Here is an 18,599-nt window from a genome sequence, read left to right as displayed (position 1 = left end):
GACAGTAAAACAATGCTTAAAAGGCATATTTTAGTTTTAGATGCTTAAAATAATTTAGTTCCTGTGCCACAATTTTTAAATATACACATTTGTGGTACAGTAACTAAATTATGTATGCTACATTTAGCTTCCTGTTTCATCAGAATGAAAGATAGCTTCCATTCAGTTTCTTTTTAAATCATAAAACACAACAGTGCTGAAAGACTCTATTCAATAGCTGCTCCCAGTTTAGACTTGAAGTGAAGGTGAGCCCAAACAATGTTTTAATAGTCTCTCATCAGGCATGATACATAGTCTTGTTCTGTCTAAGGCTATAGCAAATACTTTCTTTTAAAAGGTGTAAGTTTAAAAACAACAACATGTAATTTTATAAATATTTTAAGTAACTTCTGATACAAATTGCTAGGAAAGGATAACAGGAGGACACAGCATCACCACAATAAATAGTAATAATCAGAATAACTGGTAGTCCTGAATGAAAACAAAGTATTAGTCTTAAAGAGAAGAGAAACATCACATCACCAAAAGAAAATATTAAGAAAAGAGAGAGAGGTTTTTTTTGAGATGGTGGATTAAAACCGATGGAGCACAAAGAAAGTTTCAAAGACTTGTTGTCAGAAGAAAAGAGGTGTTTAGAAAGAGCAAATGAAGGACAGATGGATCATTGTGAGATTTCTGAGAAAATACTTTGGGTGAACAATGCCCTCTGCCCTTCTCATGAAGGAAGAAGAGACGTGAAAGTGGGTCTCCTGCAAGGCAGTACACAGTGCTACCACCTATACTGCCCCCCTGGAAATATTCAACCATTTACCTCATCAGTCCAACAAACAGCATTGTCATGATGAAATTGGGAGGGTAAGAGATACGTGTTTTGTGCTGGTACAAACAACATGGAACAAACATTTTTATACAGCCAATGAAAGTGGTTGAAAGCATCTGAACAGCACCTAAGGAAAAATGAGAAACCAAGAGAGGTCAGAAGATGAATACAACATTAAATACCAAGCTATCCTAGATACCAAATTAGATCAATTTAGTTTCAGAGATCTTTGGTAGGTGTCAACAAATATAGATGCTTATCTCTAAGCTTCATAAAATTCTAGTAAAAGCCCTTTCTCTCTGAAATGACCAGCAGGATAAGAGACAAAGATGGACGATTCACTGTGTGCCTATAAAAATTAGTTCATAGTTACTGTGCCTCTCTATTCCTTTAAAACCAGGTACGTTAACACAACTATTGTTCATGGTCATATGAAGACCAAACCTTTGCAATTCAGTGAGACCTTAGATCCATGTAGGTCTTTGGAGATAAGAATATAAAGTTTATTTAAAATTAGACTTTAAGTTAAAAAAAAACCAACAATCCTAAAAACACAATTTTACCACTCAATAGACTACAAAGTTTCATTGTATACAAAAATTGCACAGCATTCCTCTTTAAAGTACTTTACAAACATTACCTTACAAATCTTCACATAATCCCTATGAAATAGTTTTATCCCACCTTCTGGGGGGGAAACAGCACAGAGATTTAGCAGATTCACTAAAAGCCAGAGGGAGTCCATGTCAAGGCCAAAATTACAACTTAGGCATTTCTAGATCCCAGTCCTGTGTTCAGACCACTTGATCATGCTGCTCTCACTCTGAACAAACCACTTATCAGTTTAAGTCTATCACACAGAATCTGACACTCAAATATTTTATTGGAACTGAAGCTTATAATGAAAATCATAATTACCTAGCATGCTGGGCTCTCCTTCCAGCAGTGAAAGAATGTATTTGTTAAGAAAAAGGGTACAAAAGCTGAAGAAAAACCACAATGTGAGGTAGATCAGAGCATGAGAATTCCAGATGCCCAAGTCCGACTCAATGACTGTAGTCTCGGTGATGGTTATTTTCAGTACATTTTCTTCTGGTACACTGTCACTCCTGGCAATCACAAATTTCTCACTCCTGCTAGCAAAGAGGGGGCCCAACTGAAATAATGATTTCCCCTTTGACTTTTCCTCAAGGACAGGAGGATCAAGGTCCACGAGCGTCTGAGTGTTTGTTACAGACGACATGTTGATGTCAGAAGGCTACTGTTTGGTCTTCACATAAAGCAACGTTTACTTAGTATTGAACCACATGGTGAAGAGACAAAAATAATGTCATGTAATTAATCTTCTGGTTTCAGTGGTCCACAAACGTTTATTTGGTCCTCCAGACAGCATCTTGTTTAGAAATAAACTTCACATACTTCCTTCCAGTGGTCAACTGCATTTTCTGAAGATTTAAAAAAAGAAGGAAAGAGTTCACAGTTATCTGAGTACACTTTCATGTTCCGAATATTTCACATCAGAGAAATGCCATTTGCATCTGCAGCTTATGAAGAAGATAAAGATTTGTATTTGTTGCATTTTTTAAAAATTGATTTCTCCCTGCTAGCATGATCAGGCTATCAAGTCTTAGAAGAAAATCTTGCCTAAACACAGCTTTTGAAGTGCTCCGGATAGCACTTGCAAAATGAAACCTCAAAGGTCTGTTTTGTTTTAAAGGTTTCCTCTCCATCAAAATATATTAAGTGAATACCTTCACTTTCAATTAGAGAATCTATTCTTATTCAATGTGCTGTTCTCTGTTCTCCTTATTCACAGATTCTAAGGCCAGAAAGGACCATTGTGATCATCTATCTCACCTCCTATATAGCACAGGCCATAGAACATCCCCAAAATAATTCCTAGAGCAGAGCTTTTAGAAAAGCATCCAATCTTGACAACCAATTGGTGGGAAAATCTCCATGTAAGAGTCAATCACTACTTTACAACTCAGTTATCGACAACAGAGCATGTCTCTTCATTTCTATTCTCTTATCAGTTACACAAAGTCTGGTGAACCACAGAAGAATTTAGTGAGTAAAAGAACAAGGAACAACACTCTATGCTGTCTGTTCTTCCACATAAACTATGTGACATATTGAAAGTAATGCAAGTAATCTGTTATCACAAATAGGGTCCACAGTTTGCAGTAACAGCTAAATTGTTCTATAGTAACTTTTTACCATCAGCATAAAAAGCCACCAGTCGATTTACGTTTTTTAGTTTATAGTCTATATGCTGAGAGTAGGGGAGAGTGAAGACAAGAGAACAGCTCAGGTAGAAAGGAAATGAATTACAGGTGGGGTCTTTCACGGAGAAGCTACTGGTTCCAAACAAGTAGCTCCTACATGAATGAGCAAGTTGGAAAGGTATACTTAAATCAATGACACAGATTGAGGCTCGAGAGCCACAAGTGGTTCTTTACTGTGTCTCCTGCAGCTCTCTGCAGTGCATGATGTTAAAACATTGTGTGATTTAATTATTAATCAAACTAAGTTATAAACCGAACACGATGCATTTACGATGTTATTAACCAATTATAGTTGATAAAATAACAACACTTGGTCAGTCATTTTGCTATGAGAATACATACAAACATATACACACACACACACAAAATGGTAAATGAAACAATGAATTCACATTACTGTAAAAAGAACAGGAGTACTTGTGGCACGTTAGAGACTAACAAATTTATTTCAGCATAAGCTTTCGTGAGCTACAGCTCACTTCTTTGGATGCACAGAATGGAACACACAGACAGAAGATATTTATACATACATATATTCTGTCTGTGTGTTCCATTCTATGCATCCGAAGAAGTGAGCTGTATCCCATGAAAGCTTATGCTGAAATAAATTTGTTAGTCTCTGAGGTGCCACAAGTACTCCTGTTCTTTTTGCGGATACAGACTAACACAGCTGCTACTCTGAAACCTCACATTACTGTGGCTCTTTTGAGTAATGTTGATTGCTAAGTTGGCTCCTGAACCACTGGGTCTGAGTATCATTGATTTAGAGTATCAGTGGCTCTGAGGATACTCACCTAATTGAAGACTTTAAAAAAATGCCACTATTTGGTGGCAGGTTACCATGGACATCTTGGAAACAATGTCTGCAATGAGGTCGTTATACAACAGCGCATCTGAACAATGGCAGCCCAGCAAACATACACAGCAAGTAAAAAACCCACAGGAGTTAGTAAGAGCTAATGGACCTGCACTGGGTTTTATGGGAAAATGTTTATTCAGTAAATTGACCAGGATACACATTTGTTTTCTTCTCTTTCTTTTTAAGCCAGACTTGACATGGGCATTACAAAACCTTTGATAAATGAAACTGAAAAGTTAATAAGTTTCACGGTATCACAGCTTTTGTATTCCCACTGAACTTCAACTATTCTGTATTGTAAGTTTCTATTCACAGATATTACTTTTATTCTGTAGCAAAATGGACCTCCTCCTATCCACCCCTGCATCCTTTTCCTCCTACCAGCAGCAGAACACCCATTGTCATGAAGGAGTGCTAGGGTACTGACCCTTCCTATACTGATTCCAATACCTCACATATTCATGTTGATCTAAAAATGCTTTTATGGTGGTTAATTTCACTTATGAGCGCTAAATACATTCAGTATTACTTTTTTAAACAGACAAATTGCTTAAGAGTGCTGCAGCACAAATTTTGGGCAAACTCCTTTCTTCTCTAAGTCTGACACTTTGGAGCAGAGTTTAACATAATTGTAAATTCTATAGTAATACTGAAAGCCTCCTTCCCCTTTGATCCATCTAGTTCAGCCTGGATTAGCCCACATGAACCCTCAAACATTCATGCAGAACAAGGCCATGAAATTGTAGGATCTCATGATCTGAGGATGACTAATTTCTGCAGCTGTTAGCAACCTGAAACTCCAAACATTTAACATTTCCCTAGGAAAAACTGAACATTTTCTTTTGTTGCACAGTAATAGATTTAGGCCTGGTACTGATCTCTCTCTCTCTCAAGTACTTATAAGTTACCCCACTACCACAGTATCTGAGAACCTAACAATTTGATGACTTGGCCTGACCAAAGGAAATGAATGGCAGAAATCTCACCAAAAAAATATGTCTAATTCTAAAGCTCACTAGCAGGAACACAGTTCATATCAGGTCCAGTAATTATCTGCTGATTATAAATATATTAAGAATAGCATCAGAGAGATAGCCGTGTTAGTCTGTATCCACAAAAACAAGGAGTCCAATGGCACCTTAAAGACTAACAGATTTATTTGGGTATAAGCTTTCATGGGTAAAAACCCCACCTTTTTCAGATGCATGGAAAGATCCATGCATCTGAAGAAGTACGTTTTTTATCCATTAAAGCTTGTGCCCAAATAAATCTGTTAGTCTTTAAGGTGCCACCAGACTCCTCGTTGTTATTAAGAATAGTGTCAATTTTCCAAAGGTTTCAGGGAGACAGCTAAAATATTTGGGAAAAATAAGGGATTCATAAAAATCAGGGAAAGTGGTTTGACTGACCAGCAAGCTTTGTAATATCTGCAATCCTAGTAACCCCTGCTGTGAGTTCAATAAGGAGCCAGCCAGTCAACCAGCTTCCAAAAACACCCATCAGCGTAGTGAAAGACACGTCCCTGTTCCACAGTGATCCACGATTGGGGGAACCTATAACACTGTCTCTGAGGAGAGGCACATGAAATACTAGAAGTGGGGTGGGGAGGTAAGCTGCTTCAAGTGCTAACTGGTTCTCAGTAAATCTGTGTTTTATTGTACCTGTCCATAATCTCTGAGAACCTTTTCAACCACTATATTCTTTCTCACAGAACTCCCTTGATTAAATTTACATTATACACTGCTGAATCAGTAGAGAATAGGCGCTCAATGAACCATAAATGTAGTGAAAATGTAGTTCCAGTACTAGTCGCATTGATTTCAAAAGCATTACCTTCCTTGAGCATAGTTACGAATGTGGAAGTGTTCACAGGATGAGACCCTAAATATATTTACAACATGACAACCAGTGAAACACGTATAGGAAACTACATTAATGCCATGGTGAACAAACTAAAATAGACTACAGCAGCTGCTAGCCAAGAGAGAGATTAAATGTCATAACATATTTATCTTTATCATTCATAGCCATTTAATGTACAGCAGAGTTGGCTTGAGTCTCCTGTTTTAAGATCAGTACTCTGTTTATTGAACTGTTAATGAAGATAGGGAATCCAAGATTGAGTTCTTTGCCACATATAAAGTAACTGTGTCCTCCCTTCAAGAACTTGGTTTTAAAGGGGAAAAAGAAAGGTACAAGGACACAAACCATGGAGATTACACAGCAAAACATCTTCCTAGGGCAATATGCTGGTCTCTGATCAGGGAAGATTTCACTCGTTGAATTTCTACTACTGCAAAATAGACATTTTCATACAAATAGGATATTTTTTTAAAATATAAGTCAATGGAATAAAAGGGAGTGATGCAGAGTGGGGAAAAGTAATGCGTCAGTTACTCACTATAAAGCAATTATGCTGTAGTAATATTCAGCTATTTCTGCACAAGCATTACATTTGCAGGGAATTAAAAATACACCAAAAAATTCCTCGCTCTCTGGGCTGGAGATGGGCTTCAATTGTCTTCAGAGCAATCCACTACCTGGAGATGTAGAACAATACTGACAAACTTCAGGGACGACTCTCTATCTCTAGAGAACTTCACGGGATAGTACAATGTTGTTCTGATTCCTGTTCCTTCCAGCATAAGAATTAAGACTTCACAATTCCCACACTCAAGAAATAAAACTACCAACTGCAAAAATTGTCTACAGTGCAAAATAACTCCACACAATAATGAAGGATAGGAAGTAAAGAATATATCCACTTGAAACAGCAGTGGGAACTTTGGTTGGTGGAATGTAATTACACAAGTAGGAATTTAGCCAAGTCACTTGGGCTCTTTAGTAACAAATGGTCAAATAATATCAATATGACAGCAGTTTTAGCAACACTGTGTCCCCTACTTCCATTCTAGGATTTCTGTTCAGTAATGAAACAAAGGGAAGACCGCTACCTACTGAATCAGCATTACTATTCCTTATAGCCCCTGGGAGTATATACCTTGGGAGTATTGCATCAAACCAATGGCTTGCCATACCGTTCTGAGATATGAAAGGATCACAACATATGGTGGCTTGCCTTTGCCCCTTGGGCACAGCCGGTGAACCCAAAACAGTGGCCAGTATTTTGTGGCTCCCTTGTGCCCTGTAGAATCCTGCTGAAATATTCATAATTTGCAGAGAGAATAGCTACATTTTTTTATAATTTTTTTCCTTTGGATAGAAACATTGTTCCTGGTTTCCTACTTTTTAGCTCAGATAAAATACCCTGAATATTTACAACGAAAGTGTCATTGCAACCTTCAGATAGTACCACTGGTGCATAGTAAGAAGGGCAACAAAATATAATCATGAAGTTCCCAACCCCCGCAGCATTTTTATATCTTATTTGGTATCATTTTGTTAAACAGCATGACATTCAGTAAAAGTTAAAATCTTTTAATTGCTAGAGTGTTAAGAGAAAACACACACACACACACAAATTACTGACGTGCTACCTTAAATTAACTGGAAAGTCTTACATTGGCTGAAATCGTTCCCCATCTGGGATTAATTTGGTTGCCCTCCCTTGATACCAACGGTCATGATGTTTACAGATAGATGAAAACGTGGCAGTGGTTGGGAGACTGTGTTGGATTACAAACAGAAATTGAATCTTCTGGCGTGTAAGAACTAGCAGCAGACAGTGTACGTTATAGAGCTTCCCTAGTCCACCCTCAACACTAAAAGTGCATTAAAAATAAAGCATGCTACATTAAAAATGAGAAAATGAATATACAATAAAACCTCTGAGTGACTCAAATCAATACTGGAGTCTAAAAGAAGGAACTAGGTAAGAATCAAGAGACCGCTACCTCTTATTTAGGCATGAAAACATCACATTTGAGAAGCTATTTGAAGAATATCCTGCACTCATAGAGTACATCTATACTGCAAAAAAACACAACACCCACAGCAGTGAATCTCAGAGCCCTGGTCCACTGACTCGGGACTCATGGAGGTCACACTATGGGGCTAAAAATAGCAGTGTAGATGTTCCCACTGGTGCTAGAGCCTGGGCTCTGAGACCCTCCCTGGATTCCAGAGCCTAGGCATGCACCCAAGCCCAAATGTCTACACTCCTATTTTTAGCCCCGTAGCACAAGCCCGAGTCTCCTGACCTAGGCTCTGAAACTTGCTGTCACAGGGTTGATTTTTTTTTTTTTGCAGTGTAGATGTACCCACAGATTCCAAGGCCAGTGAGGACCACTATATAACACAGGCCAAACAATTGCCCCAAAATAATTATTTTTGAACTACAGCATATCTTTTTTTAAAAATCCCATTCCCCCTTCCTCTCCATTTCTAGGAGTTCACAGTTTGACCATAAATACTCTAAACTGAATCTGATAGCTCACAAAAGCAGCAACATTTTCTTAAAAAATTTGATAAGAAAAGTGTGTCAGTTATAAAAGGAAGAAAACAGATTAGGAATTGGGATTTTTGAATTTGTAAGGGTAGAATATTTTACCAAAATATATATGTTTCCTAATAGTACCCAATAGGCTAATCATGCTGGAAAAAAGCGGTAACTATGAATTTCCTAAATTAGGGATTTATATCAGATTCCTTATTTTCTCATAGTTTGTTTGACGAGCAAATGGCTGAAACCATTTTCAGTCAGCAAATAAGTGGCCTTTGTCATAAATATAATCTTACTGATGGCAGCACCAATTTGCACAACTATAGCAACAACATCAAGGTGACAATCTGTAGGATACTTCTTAATGGATAAGCCTGTCTTATCTAGAAAATTTTCTTCAAGACAACCAGTCATTATAACAGTTCTGCAGAGTATAAGGTGATTGTTCTTCTCCAAGGACTCAGAAAGAAAATATACTTCTGAAGAAAGATTTTTTTTTCTTTCTAGAAAATATAAAAGAAGGGACCAGTGTCCTTTAAAATCAACTAAATCAACACTGCAGATCAGTACGATTATTGATAATTACATTCTGCTATCTATCTATAGTTCTTTAGTGATAACACAAATTTGTTCATACTAAAGCATAACCTTCCAAACTAATGTAATTGAGTATGGTGGACAAGTTAATACATCAGTCTCAATTAAGGCTTATACAGCAAGACAAATCAATTCCAACTAGAACTGGGAGAATAACTGATTTTTCAGTTTGGTGGCAGTTCGAAATTTAAAAAAAAAAACAACAAAAAATGGTTTGGGTCTGTTCTAGAGTAGGGATTCAAACCTGTATCTCCAACACAGAGCCAAAGACTATAAGGCGGGAGAGGGTGGCACTACCTCTTCCTTCTCCCCCTTTATTGTGAATGGCCAAAACCGCGTGTGTCAATTTTGCAATTATTTTCAGGTCAACCAACATTCATCCAACAATTTTCCTCCAGCTCTACTTACAACAAATTTAAAAATAGGCAAAAGTTTTTACCTCTAGGAATGCATCAGAGATGCCAAGGAAACAAAAGGCAGCTGGTGAAACTCCAGTTGGAGACACTGAGCAGAAATGACAACACTGACCTGAATTTTCCTTGCACAATCCTTTTGAGTACTTCTGTGGCAGAGCTACAGATGATTGGATGGCTTCCACCCAACTCTGCCTCAGAACACCCAGTTATCTTGTTTACAAAGTGAAAAAGCCAAAAGCTTTTCAGAGCCAGGTTCTGATAAACAACAAAAGACCAGGAAAGATAAAAGCAACTGCAGATTCAAAACCAACTTGGGTATCAAATCTTGTTCTGTATAAAACTGCCTCACTATCTAACACAGGATCAAAATCCTCATAACAGTAATTATTTAAACTAACCTTTTGGGAGCAAATGTAATTATAACCCTCATTTTAGAAGTGTGTTATTACATATGATATGCAGAATTGCCTAAGACTAAAATCCCCATACATAAGGATTTATTTTATAGATAAAATATGCATGTGCACAAACAATTAATGTTTTAAATTAACCAAAAGAAATACATTAAATAAATGAAAGATAGCACATCAAGAAAAATACAAAGAACATAAAAGAATCACATTATAAAAGTAAACATGTATGTATATCATATTTATTGTTAACAATCATAGAGTAGAAATAAAATGTATCATTCCCAATATAGTGGTATCTTATCTCTTAAATGCATATTACAATTCAATTTTTTGAGTACACAGTACGTTGCATAACCTTATAACAATCTATCATGGCAGTTTCAGTAAGCATACTGAGTATTTCTATACTTGAAGAGTTTTCACTGGATGGTGCTGAGAACTTCTTGTGTCTGTGATGTGTGGTCTAATAGTTTCTTCTGGACACTTCCATTTCTCAGCTCATGTCATTTTCAGATATTTCACTGAATCTTTAGTGCAAAATTCTGCTCTTGTACCCAACTGACTGGCCTGAAATCAGATACCCTGTGCTCCTGACCTAGGTGTGTCTCCCATTAAGTAAACAGACTCTAAAGATCAAGATCTGTCCTGTGCACCTGAGAGGAGAATTTCCTCCTTTGCCCACTTATTTTACAGAGACTGGAAATTCAATAAGCAATCTGAATAGACTTGTGATAACTGGGACAACAAATTTACCCTAATTGTGAGTTCAAGTATATGAGTGTTCATAAGATGTTACAATAACCGATAACAACAAATGATAATGGAAGTAGGTCAAGTAGTGAATGTTATAAACAGGTGCAAGAGAACCAGACTTAGAGACTAGTCCAAATAAAAAGCCACGTTGATATTATTCCAGGACTATGTTGGAATCATGTTCAGTAAAAACAAATTGTACTGGAAATTAAGGAACCAAAATTGATGTGCTGTACATTAGGCCTACCTGGAGGACAAAATGAAAGGATGGGCTATTCCACTCATCACTCCCTTTTTGGGTCCTTCAAATAAAGAGACTTTGAAGGGGAAAGAACAGATAGAGGCTACTGAAGCAAGCTTCACTACCATGGCTGCCAGCCACACCACCTGCTGGGACCCTTGGCCTTTGTCATTCTAATTTTGAAAGGTGTCCTGACCAGACCAGGCCAAAGAGAGGTACACCGATAACAATGCCACCTCTACCGGCTCCAGCTGAATCCCAACCACCACCCTGGATGAAATGGGATCAGACTTCAACAGCTCCAGCCCATCTCAACTAACTTTTTCTCTTTCACCCAAAAGAACAGTTATCACCATCTTTGATACCATCCAAGAAACTGTCAGACAAGGGTGGTTTTCCTTCTTAAACTCTTTCCAGCTAAAGGGAAAGGGAACAAGAAATGTTGCTAAAATTAAAGCCTTACTTAATGCTTTACGTATCAGAGGGGGAGCCGTGTTAGTCTGGATCTGTAAAAGCAGCAGAGTCCTGTGGCACCTTATAGACTAACAGACGTATTGGAGCATGAGCTTTCGTGGGTGAAGTGGGTATTCACCCACGAAAGCTCATGCTCCAATACGTCTGTTAGTCTTTAAGATGCCACAGGACTTTGCTGCTTAATGCTTTACATTTCAAAAGCTTTAACTGTTTTTTCTCCTTTTCTGTATCTTTCATAAAAGGTTAAAAAGGATTTGTCATGGTACCAAGCAGAAAGGGCGGTGGAACAATTTGTAGAGTGGGGGTGCTGACAGCCACTGAACCAAACTGTAAACCCTGTATATGTTGTAAACCACTTCAAGCCAGGGGTTGTGTCAGCACCACCAGCACCTGTGCTAAGCAGGCTGAGGTCTCTGTATACTGAACATTGTTCATAACTTTTTAATGTGCACAGTGACAGCGTTTATAACACCGTTAACACTTTTGTCCTTTGAGATTAATACAAAGCATCTCAAGAGGAACACGACCTAGCAAAGAGAACAAAGAAAATCTGCGCTATGTTCTCTCTACATACAACACCTATATGTCTTATATGAAAGAAGATATTCGCCTCGGGCAATTTCTGCAAAGTATCCAGTAAACAAACTCTTTTTCATCTCAAAACACTAGAAAAAGATGGTTGTCAACTGTTTAATAAGTGAATAAGGCTAATCTACTGGGAAAGACAAATCCCAGCCCCCTTTCCCTGCCAAGCATAGTACCCTGCAGACAAAAGCTCTGTGTGCACACCTCTCATTTTAATCTAGTATGCAATATGGGTCAATTAAACACTGCCTACAGCATGATAAACATGCATAAAATATAATTCTAAACATTTAAAAACATGCATTTCATTATACAGAGATCACAACACTCAAGTCACTGAGGAGCAAGTATTTAAGATGTGGCGGCAAAGCAAAGACCACACAACACTCCCTTTTGAGAAATGTCAGCATTTGAGCACCAAGAGCAAAACGGAAGTTGTTTGATACTTCATTGTGCCCAATAGGTGACGCATCTAAAATCGAAGTAACTCCGTGAGAGAATATTCAGCCCTAAGCACCACTTCTCCCCGATCTATTGTCACCAAACAGGGTTTTATTTTAAAACAGCACTTGAAACCAGTGTGTAGATAGGTGCCACAAAAGTTTCTCTGCACTCGCAACAGCTTTGCCAGTGCATCTCAATCCCAATGATACCATTCCATGCCACCATTCCACTGATACTCTGAGCTTGTCTATACTTGAAATGCAACAGCGGCACAGCTGCACCACTATAGCACTTCAGTGTAGACACTGCCTATTGCCAACAGGAGAGATTCTCCCATCAGCATAGGCAATCCAGCTCCCTCCCTGAGGAGTGGTACCTAGGTTGACAGAAAAATTCTTCCAATGACCTAGTGCCGTCTACAACAGGGACACCCCCTGCCACTCAGGGATGTGGATTTTTCAACACCTCTGAGTGACATAGCTGGGTCAACCTAACTTTTTAGTGTAGACCAGGCCTAAGATCTGCTAGTGCACCACAATCCTGAAGCATCTTTACTATTCCAGATCAGGGAATGCCACAGAGCACAGCAAAATCAGTCCTGACCTATAATCCAGTGCAAGGCCTCTGCACAGCTGTAACTCATACAGCAGCATTGCAATGCAGACATCTCTCTCCTGAGGACCAGACGGAGCCAATCAAACAAATGAATACAGGTGTTTTTAAAAAAAGTAATATTTTCAGTCATGACCTCTTCCAGGCTTTGAACCTTAATCTCCAGAGATGAGAAACTGGTGTATTAATCCAATGATTAATTGGCCTCCAAAATGGAAACATTAAGGATTCTAAGGCATAAAAATAAGAGCTGTAGTTCAGAACTGATACTCAGCACACACATTTTATGCCACATTCCTGAAAGCTGCACTTTCTGGACTGCAACAAGCCTCTCCACACAGACAGAGCCCTGCACTCACATTGAGCCCTCGGTTTAAATACTTATCTTAGAATGATACCACCTCCTAGTAGCTGAATTCCTGATAGTTTCATGCAAGGAACTTTGCAAGAGGGAGAAGGGGAAGCCTACAAACATGCATTTATTTCAAAACCTTTTTTTGTTGCTAGATCACCACTAGCTATGCTATGAAACAAGCCTTGGTTGTTTCAAATTCTGCAAACTGTCAGCCATAAAAGTGTTTTTAGTTGTTTTACTTCTGAGATAAGGAGAGTAAACTCACTCAAAACTACCATCTCAGGGAGAGGCAGAACTCATAGTCAAAGAAGATCACATCAATGCCTATATAGCGCCTCGATCCACAGATCCCAAATCATTCTACAAAGCAATGCAGGTGATATTATCCCCATTTTACTGAGAGGGAAACAGAAACACAGACTTCCCTGAAGTCAGTTTGCAGAAGTCAGGATTAGACCATCCACAAGCTCTCAACTCCCAGTCCAGGGAAGCCCCAGATTATACCTGCTGTGGTGATACTGCACCTACCCGCGATCCCAGTAGAGACCACCCCAAATAAACCACCTCCCCTGCTCCCACAGCACAGACCCCCCCAAATAAGCTACTTGCCCCTCCCACAGCAGAGATCCCCCAAAATAAACGCCTGCCCCTCCCCAGAAGAGACCCCCAAATAAACCACCTACCTCTCCTCAGCAACTCCCCAATAACAGCCTGCCCCCCAGTAACCCCCCCAAATAACCACCTGCCCCTCTCTCAGCAGAGACCCCCCCAAAGAACCACCTGCCCCTCCCCAGCAGAGACCCCCAAATAAACCACCTGCCCCTCCCCAGGAGAGACCCCCAAATAAACCGCCTGCCCCTCCCCCAGCAGAGACCCCCTCAAAAAACCACCTGCCCCTCCCCCAGCAGAGATCCCCAAACAAACCGCCTGCCCCTCCCCAGCAGAGACCCCCAAATAAACCACCTGCCCCTCCCCAGCAGAGACCCCCAAATAAACCACCTGCCCCTCTCTCAGCAGAGACCCCCCCAAAGAACCGCCTTCCCCTCCCCAGTAGAGACCCCCAAATAAACCACCTGCCCCTCCCCCAGCAGAGACCCCCTCAAAGAACCGCCTGCCCCTCCCCCAGCAGAGACCCCCAAATAAACCACCTGCCCCTCCCCCAGCAGAGACCCCCTCAAAGAACCGCCTGCCCCTCCCCCAGCAGAGACCCCCTCAATAAACCACCTGCCCCTCCCCAGCAGAGACCCCCAAATAAACCACCTGCCCCTCCCCCAGCAGAGACCCCCTCAAAGAACCGCCTGCCCCTCCCCCAGCAGAGACCCCCTCAATAAACCACCTGCCCCTCCCCAGCAGAGACCCCCAAATAAACCACCTGCCCCTCCCCCAGCAGAGACCCCCTCAAAGAACCGCCTGCCCCTCCCCCAGCAGAGACCCCCAAATAAACCACCTGCCCCTCCCCCAGCAGAGACCCCCTCAAAGAACCGCCTGCCCCTCCCCCAGCAGAGACCCCCTCAATAAACCACCTGCCCCTCCCCAGCAGAGACCCCCAAATAAACCACCTGCCCCTCCCCCAGCAGAGACCCCCTCAATAAACCACCTGCCTCTCCCCAGCAACCCCCCAGTAACCGCCCGCCGCCTCACCCCACCTGCCTCTCGCCCGGTCTCAGCCCGGAACATCGCCGCCACCTGCCGCAGTCCCGGCCCGAGCCATCCCGCCGCTCGGGCTGCTGAGGGCAGGAGGCGCAGCTCAGCTCCCCGCGCCCGGGCCGACCAAAGCTCCGTCCCCGCCCGCTGCCGGCAGGGCCAACCGGCCTCCGCCGCGGAGTTGGAAGCGGGGCAGGCGCTGCGGGCTGGCCAGTAACGCTCCACCGGCAGCTTGCTCCGCTCCGCCCCGGCCGGGGCCCCGCACACCCCGGAGGGGTAACTCCCCCGGGGGCCCGGGCCCCGCACACCCCGGAGGGGTAACTCCCCCGGGGGCCCGGGCCCCGCACACCCCCGGAGGGGTAACTCTCCCATCCTCAGGGGCCTGAACCCCCCCCCAATCTCCTGTGGGGACTCAGCCCCTCATTGCCCCACAGGAAGGTTAACCGTCAATCCTGGGGGTTGGGAAGCTGAGCCCTCATACCCTCCCAGCAAGGGTACCCCTCCAAATCCTTGGAGGGCCTGATCCAGCACCTAGGGAGTGGCCCTGCCACAGGGTCTAGTTACACCCTCTCTTCAGGCTTGGTCCCTTTCACAGCCTCCCCAAAGAGAAACAAGAAGCCATTTTCTGGCAGGGAGCAGAACGCTTTCCAAGAGACAGTCCAAACCCCATTCCAGGGACGGGGAACCCTGGGAGGGGGGACAGTCCCTAATGTGGGAAGCAAACAAAGCCTGGGAACCAATCCTGTTTAGGAGTGCTACCTGGGCAGTGCTGAGGTTGCTGTCTTTGAGACATGTTGCCACCTTATGATGTGGCACTGTCCACAAAGACGCTGGGGCTGCTTGGACTCTGGAGGTTCAGGATGGGGCCATGAAAACCAGGCTTATCTCTTACATGGGCAGCAACCTGTGAAATGAGCACAAGACCTCACAAAACCCACCCACATGACTAGCCCCCCTTGGTGGCAGGCTCAGCAGAGCAACCAAGCAGTAATGAGCTTTGGGGCCAAAATCCCCTCACATTGTTGGAGAGATTTCAGAAACAATTCCTACATTTCTGGAGTAACAGCACTTAATAAACACACATAAAAATGTAATGGACTAAATGAAGGAAGCTCTGGAGTTATTTGTCTCAGTCCAAAACCCTGCTGACTATAGACTAAATCTACCCAGTTACAGTGCAGAAAATCCAGAATAACTACTGGTCCAGTCTCTTAATTATGATATGTGTAATACTGCCCTCTGCTGTTACATATGTGTTTCAAACCTCCTCATGTTTAAACACACAATGTTTAAACTCCCCCACTACTGCCAGAAAGGGGGCTCAACGTTCATAAACCCACTTAGTCCAAAAGTAAAAGAGAAAACTATGCATCAAAAGTAAGCTCTGAAGACTCTACACTTCAACCTTTATTATCCAAACTTTCAATATCAGCAATTCCTAATTATTTGCTACGGGATCATATTATCCAACATCTATTAATCACATTGAATTTTTTCTAAAACCTGTTTATCTGAAATTATTCATTTTCCTCCTTTACCTTTCAGTAACTGATCTTCCTGTGATACTCCACAATATGAACCCACTAGGCAGAGACCATGCATGAAATTCTGGCTCCATTGAAGAAGTCAAGGGCAAAACACTCAATGAGGCCAGGATTTCACCCCATATTCTCTAGAGGTCAGAGGCTACTCTGGATGCTTAATAATAATCAATGTGCATGACTTGGTTTTTACTCGTAGTCCTGTAACAATGTCAAGAGCATCTTCTATCACAACTGCAGTCAGGAAAGAATGTTATACTTTACACGTCTGAGTGGGTGAATAATCTACTCACATCTACTCAGTGCTGATCAACATCTACAGAAGTGAAAACTAGAGGGTATTTTTATTTCAATTTATGTTTTGCACATTTAAAATGTCAGAATAGACAATTTAGTAGTGTGGTTCAGAAAATAATTGGGTATGGCACAGCAACTGAAAAACACAATCATGCACCCTTTAATCTAAGTATATTACATTGGCGATTCTAGGAAAAGAGACAAATGTTCAACATATAATTTTATGACAAACATTCAACAAAATGGAAAAAACAAATAGGAATTTCTAAAATTGCTAGTTCATTCTGAGAGTTAAAATTGGGGGGGCTACTAGAATCTGCCTAGTTTGTGACTGTGGAGAGGGGATAGTTGGTGTATTGTCTATTACTGGGTAGACAACATAGTCAAAAGAAGAAGTTTTAGATTACAGATAAACAGCAATTACATGTAGACAAAACTGAAATATCTAGTCAGATGTGGATACCTGGGTGCAAAACTTAACTCAATTCTTTCTTCAAAGATTTACAGTTCACAGGTCAGATTTTGGTCTAAACTATTTGACAAGACAGGGTTATTAACGAGAAGAAAAAAAAATAAGACCAAGGTGAACTGATTTAAATAACTGATTTAAATGATCTAGATAAGTTCATGGAGGGTAGGTCCACCAATGGCTATTAGTCACAATGGGCAGGGTTGGGGTCCCTAGCTTTTGTTGGATCACTTGATGATTACCTGTTCCGTTCATCCCCTCTGGGGCCCCTGACATTGGTCACAGTTGGAAGACAGGATACTGGGCTACTTTGGTCTGATCAAGTATGGCCATTCTTACGTTCTAATCAGCTTTAACCTTGTTTTGCATTTGTACTTTTAGTTATTTTCCTAAAGGAAGGTTGATTCTCATTGACTAGTTACCATTAAAACATCTGTGACTAAATACAGCCTTTACACTACATTTGCTGCTTTTTGCTAACCAGGAGGATAAACTATACACATATACACACATATTTATTTAAGCAATTACAGCATATAGATCAAAAGCAGCATTTAAAGACTCCAGGTAATAAATATAAGACTTCTGATAAAAATATCAAAATTGGCAACCTGCACCATGAGGAAAGCTGAGGCTGAAGGATGAAGTTCTGGATTCCAGCCTTACTGGGGAAAAGATCAAAAAAATATCTGGGAAAGGGATATTATTGGTACCTGGGTAAAGGACACTAGCTTCCCTACTCTGCAGAAAGATGGAGCACTTGATCTAACAGCTCTTTTCTCTCTATCTTCTATGAATTAATCCCTGCACTATTCTGCAGTGCAGACATGCTCAGAGAAGACAGGATTTGAAAGTTCCTTGATCTTAGTATGTCACCAGCCAGAACTGTAACCAGCTCCTTTCAGGCCAATGGAAATATAAAATGTAATAAGCAAAATCAACTACTAATACAGCTGCCTGCAAGGACAGAGATTACAACAACATACTCAGTATACCTGTTTCCAATGAAGTGGGTTTTAGCCCATGAAAGCTTATGCTCAAATCTGTGAGTCTCTAAGGTGCCACAAGTACTCCTCATTCTCTCAGTATACTTGGGTCACTGAGCCTAGGCCAAAGGGTGCTTCTGCCCCCAGCACAGTCAAGCACTCGAGTTTTAATGCTCCAGTGGACACTAGATCAGATCCTCCTGGAGAAGATACCTGCACGTGACCACTTAATTCTATGTATGTCACAATACATGGGGGGCAGGTTCAGCCTCCAGGGGACCCTCCCCAGCTGTGGGGGATTCAGCTTCCAGGCGCCCCTCTCCAGCTGTGTGGGGGGAGGGGGGAGTCCGCCCCTCTCCACGTGTACGTAGAAGGGAGAAAAAAACTCAGAACCAGCCCAGCA

At 41.4% G+C, this 18,599-nt stretch overlaps 1 protein-coding gene across 6 annotated transcripts in view; it reads right to left on the bottom strand.

Moving 5' to 3' along the window:
• The window catches only part of SLC35E2B (solute carrier family 35 member E2B), a 40,562-nt gene that overhangs the window by 12,182 nt on the left and 9,781 nt on the right, over positions 1 to 18,599 (bottom strand). For 2 of the 6 annotated variants that reach the window (XM_050931650.1, XM_050931653.1), the window contains 3 exons: positions 7,489 to 7,593; positions 1,739 to 2,265; positions 812 to 947 (listed from right to left, as the gene is read on the bottom strand). In XM_050931650.1, coding sequence (XP_050787607.1) covers positions 812 to 947; positions 1,739 to 2,063 — 461 coding nt within the window. In that variant the 5' untranslated portion in view covers positions 2,064 to 2,265; positions 7,489 to 7,593. Of the gene's footprint in view, positions 1 to 811; positions 948 to 1,738; positions 2,266 to 7,488; positions 7,594 to 14,905; positions 15,003 to 18,205; positions 18,413 to 18,599 lie in introns of those variants that run through there. The other 4 variants (XM_050931654.1, XM_050931652.1, XM_050931655.1 and 1 more) reach the window with 4 other exon arrangements.

The sequence above is a fragment of the Gopherus flavomarginatus genome, chromosome 21 (assembly GCF_025201925.1).
Source record: "Gopherus flavomarginatus isolate rGopFla2 chromosome 21, rGopFla2.mat.asm, whole genome shotgun sequence".
Lineage (NCBI taxonomy): Eukaryota > Metazoa > Chordata > Testudines > Testudinidae > Gopherus > Gopherus flavomarginatus.
The sequence above is the reverse complement of the archived record's forward strand: the minus strand, read 5'-3'. Positions and strand labels throughout refer to the sequence as shown.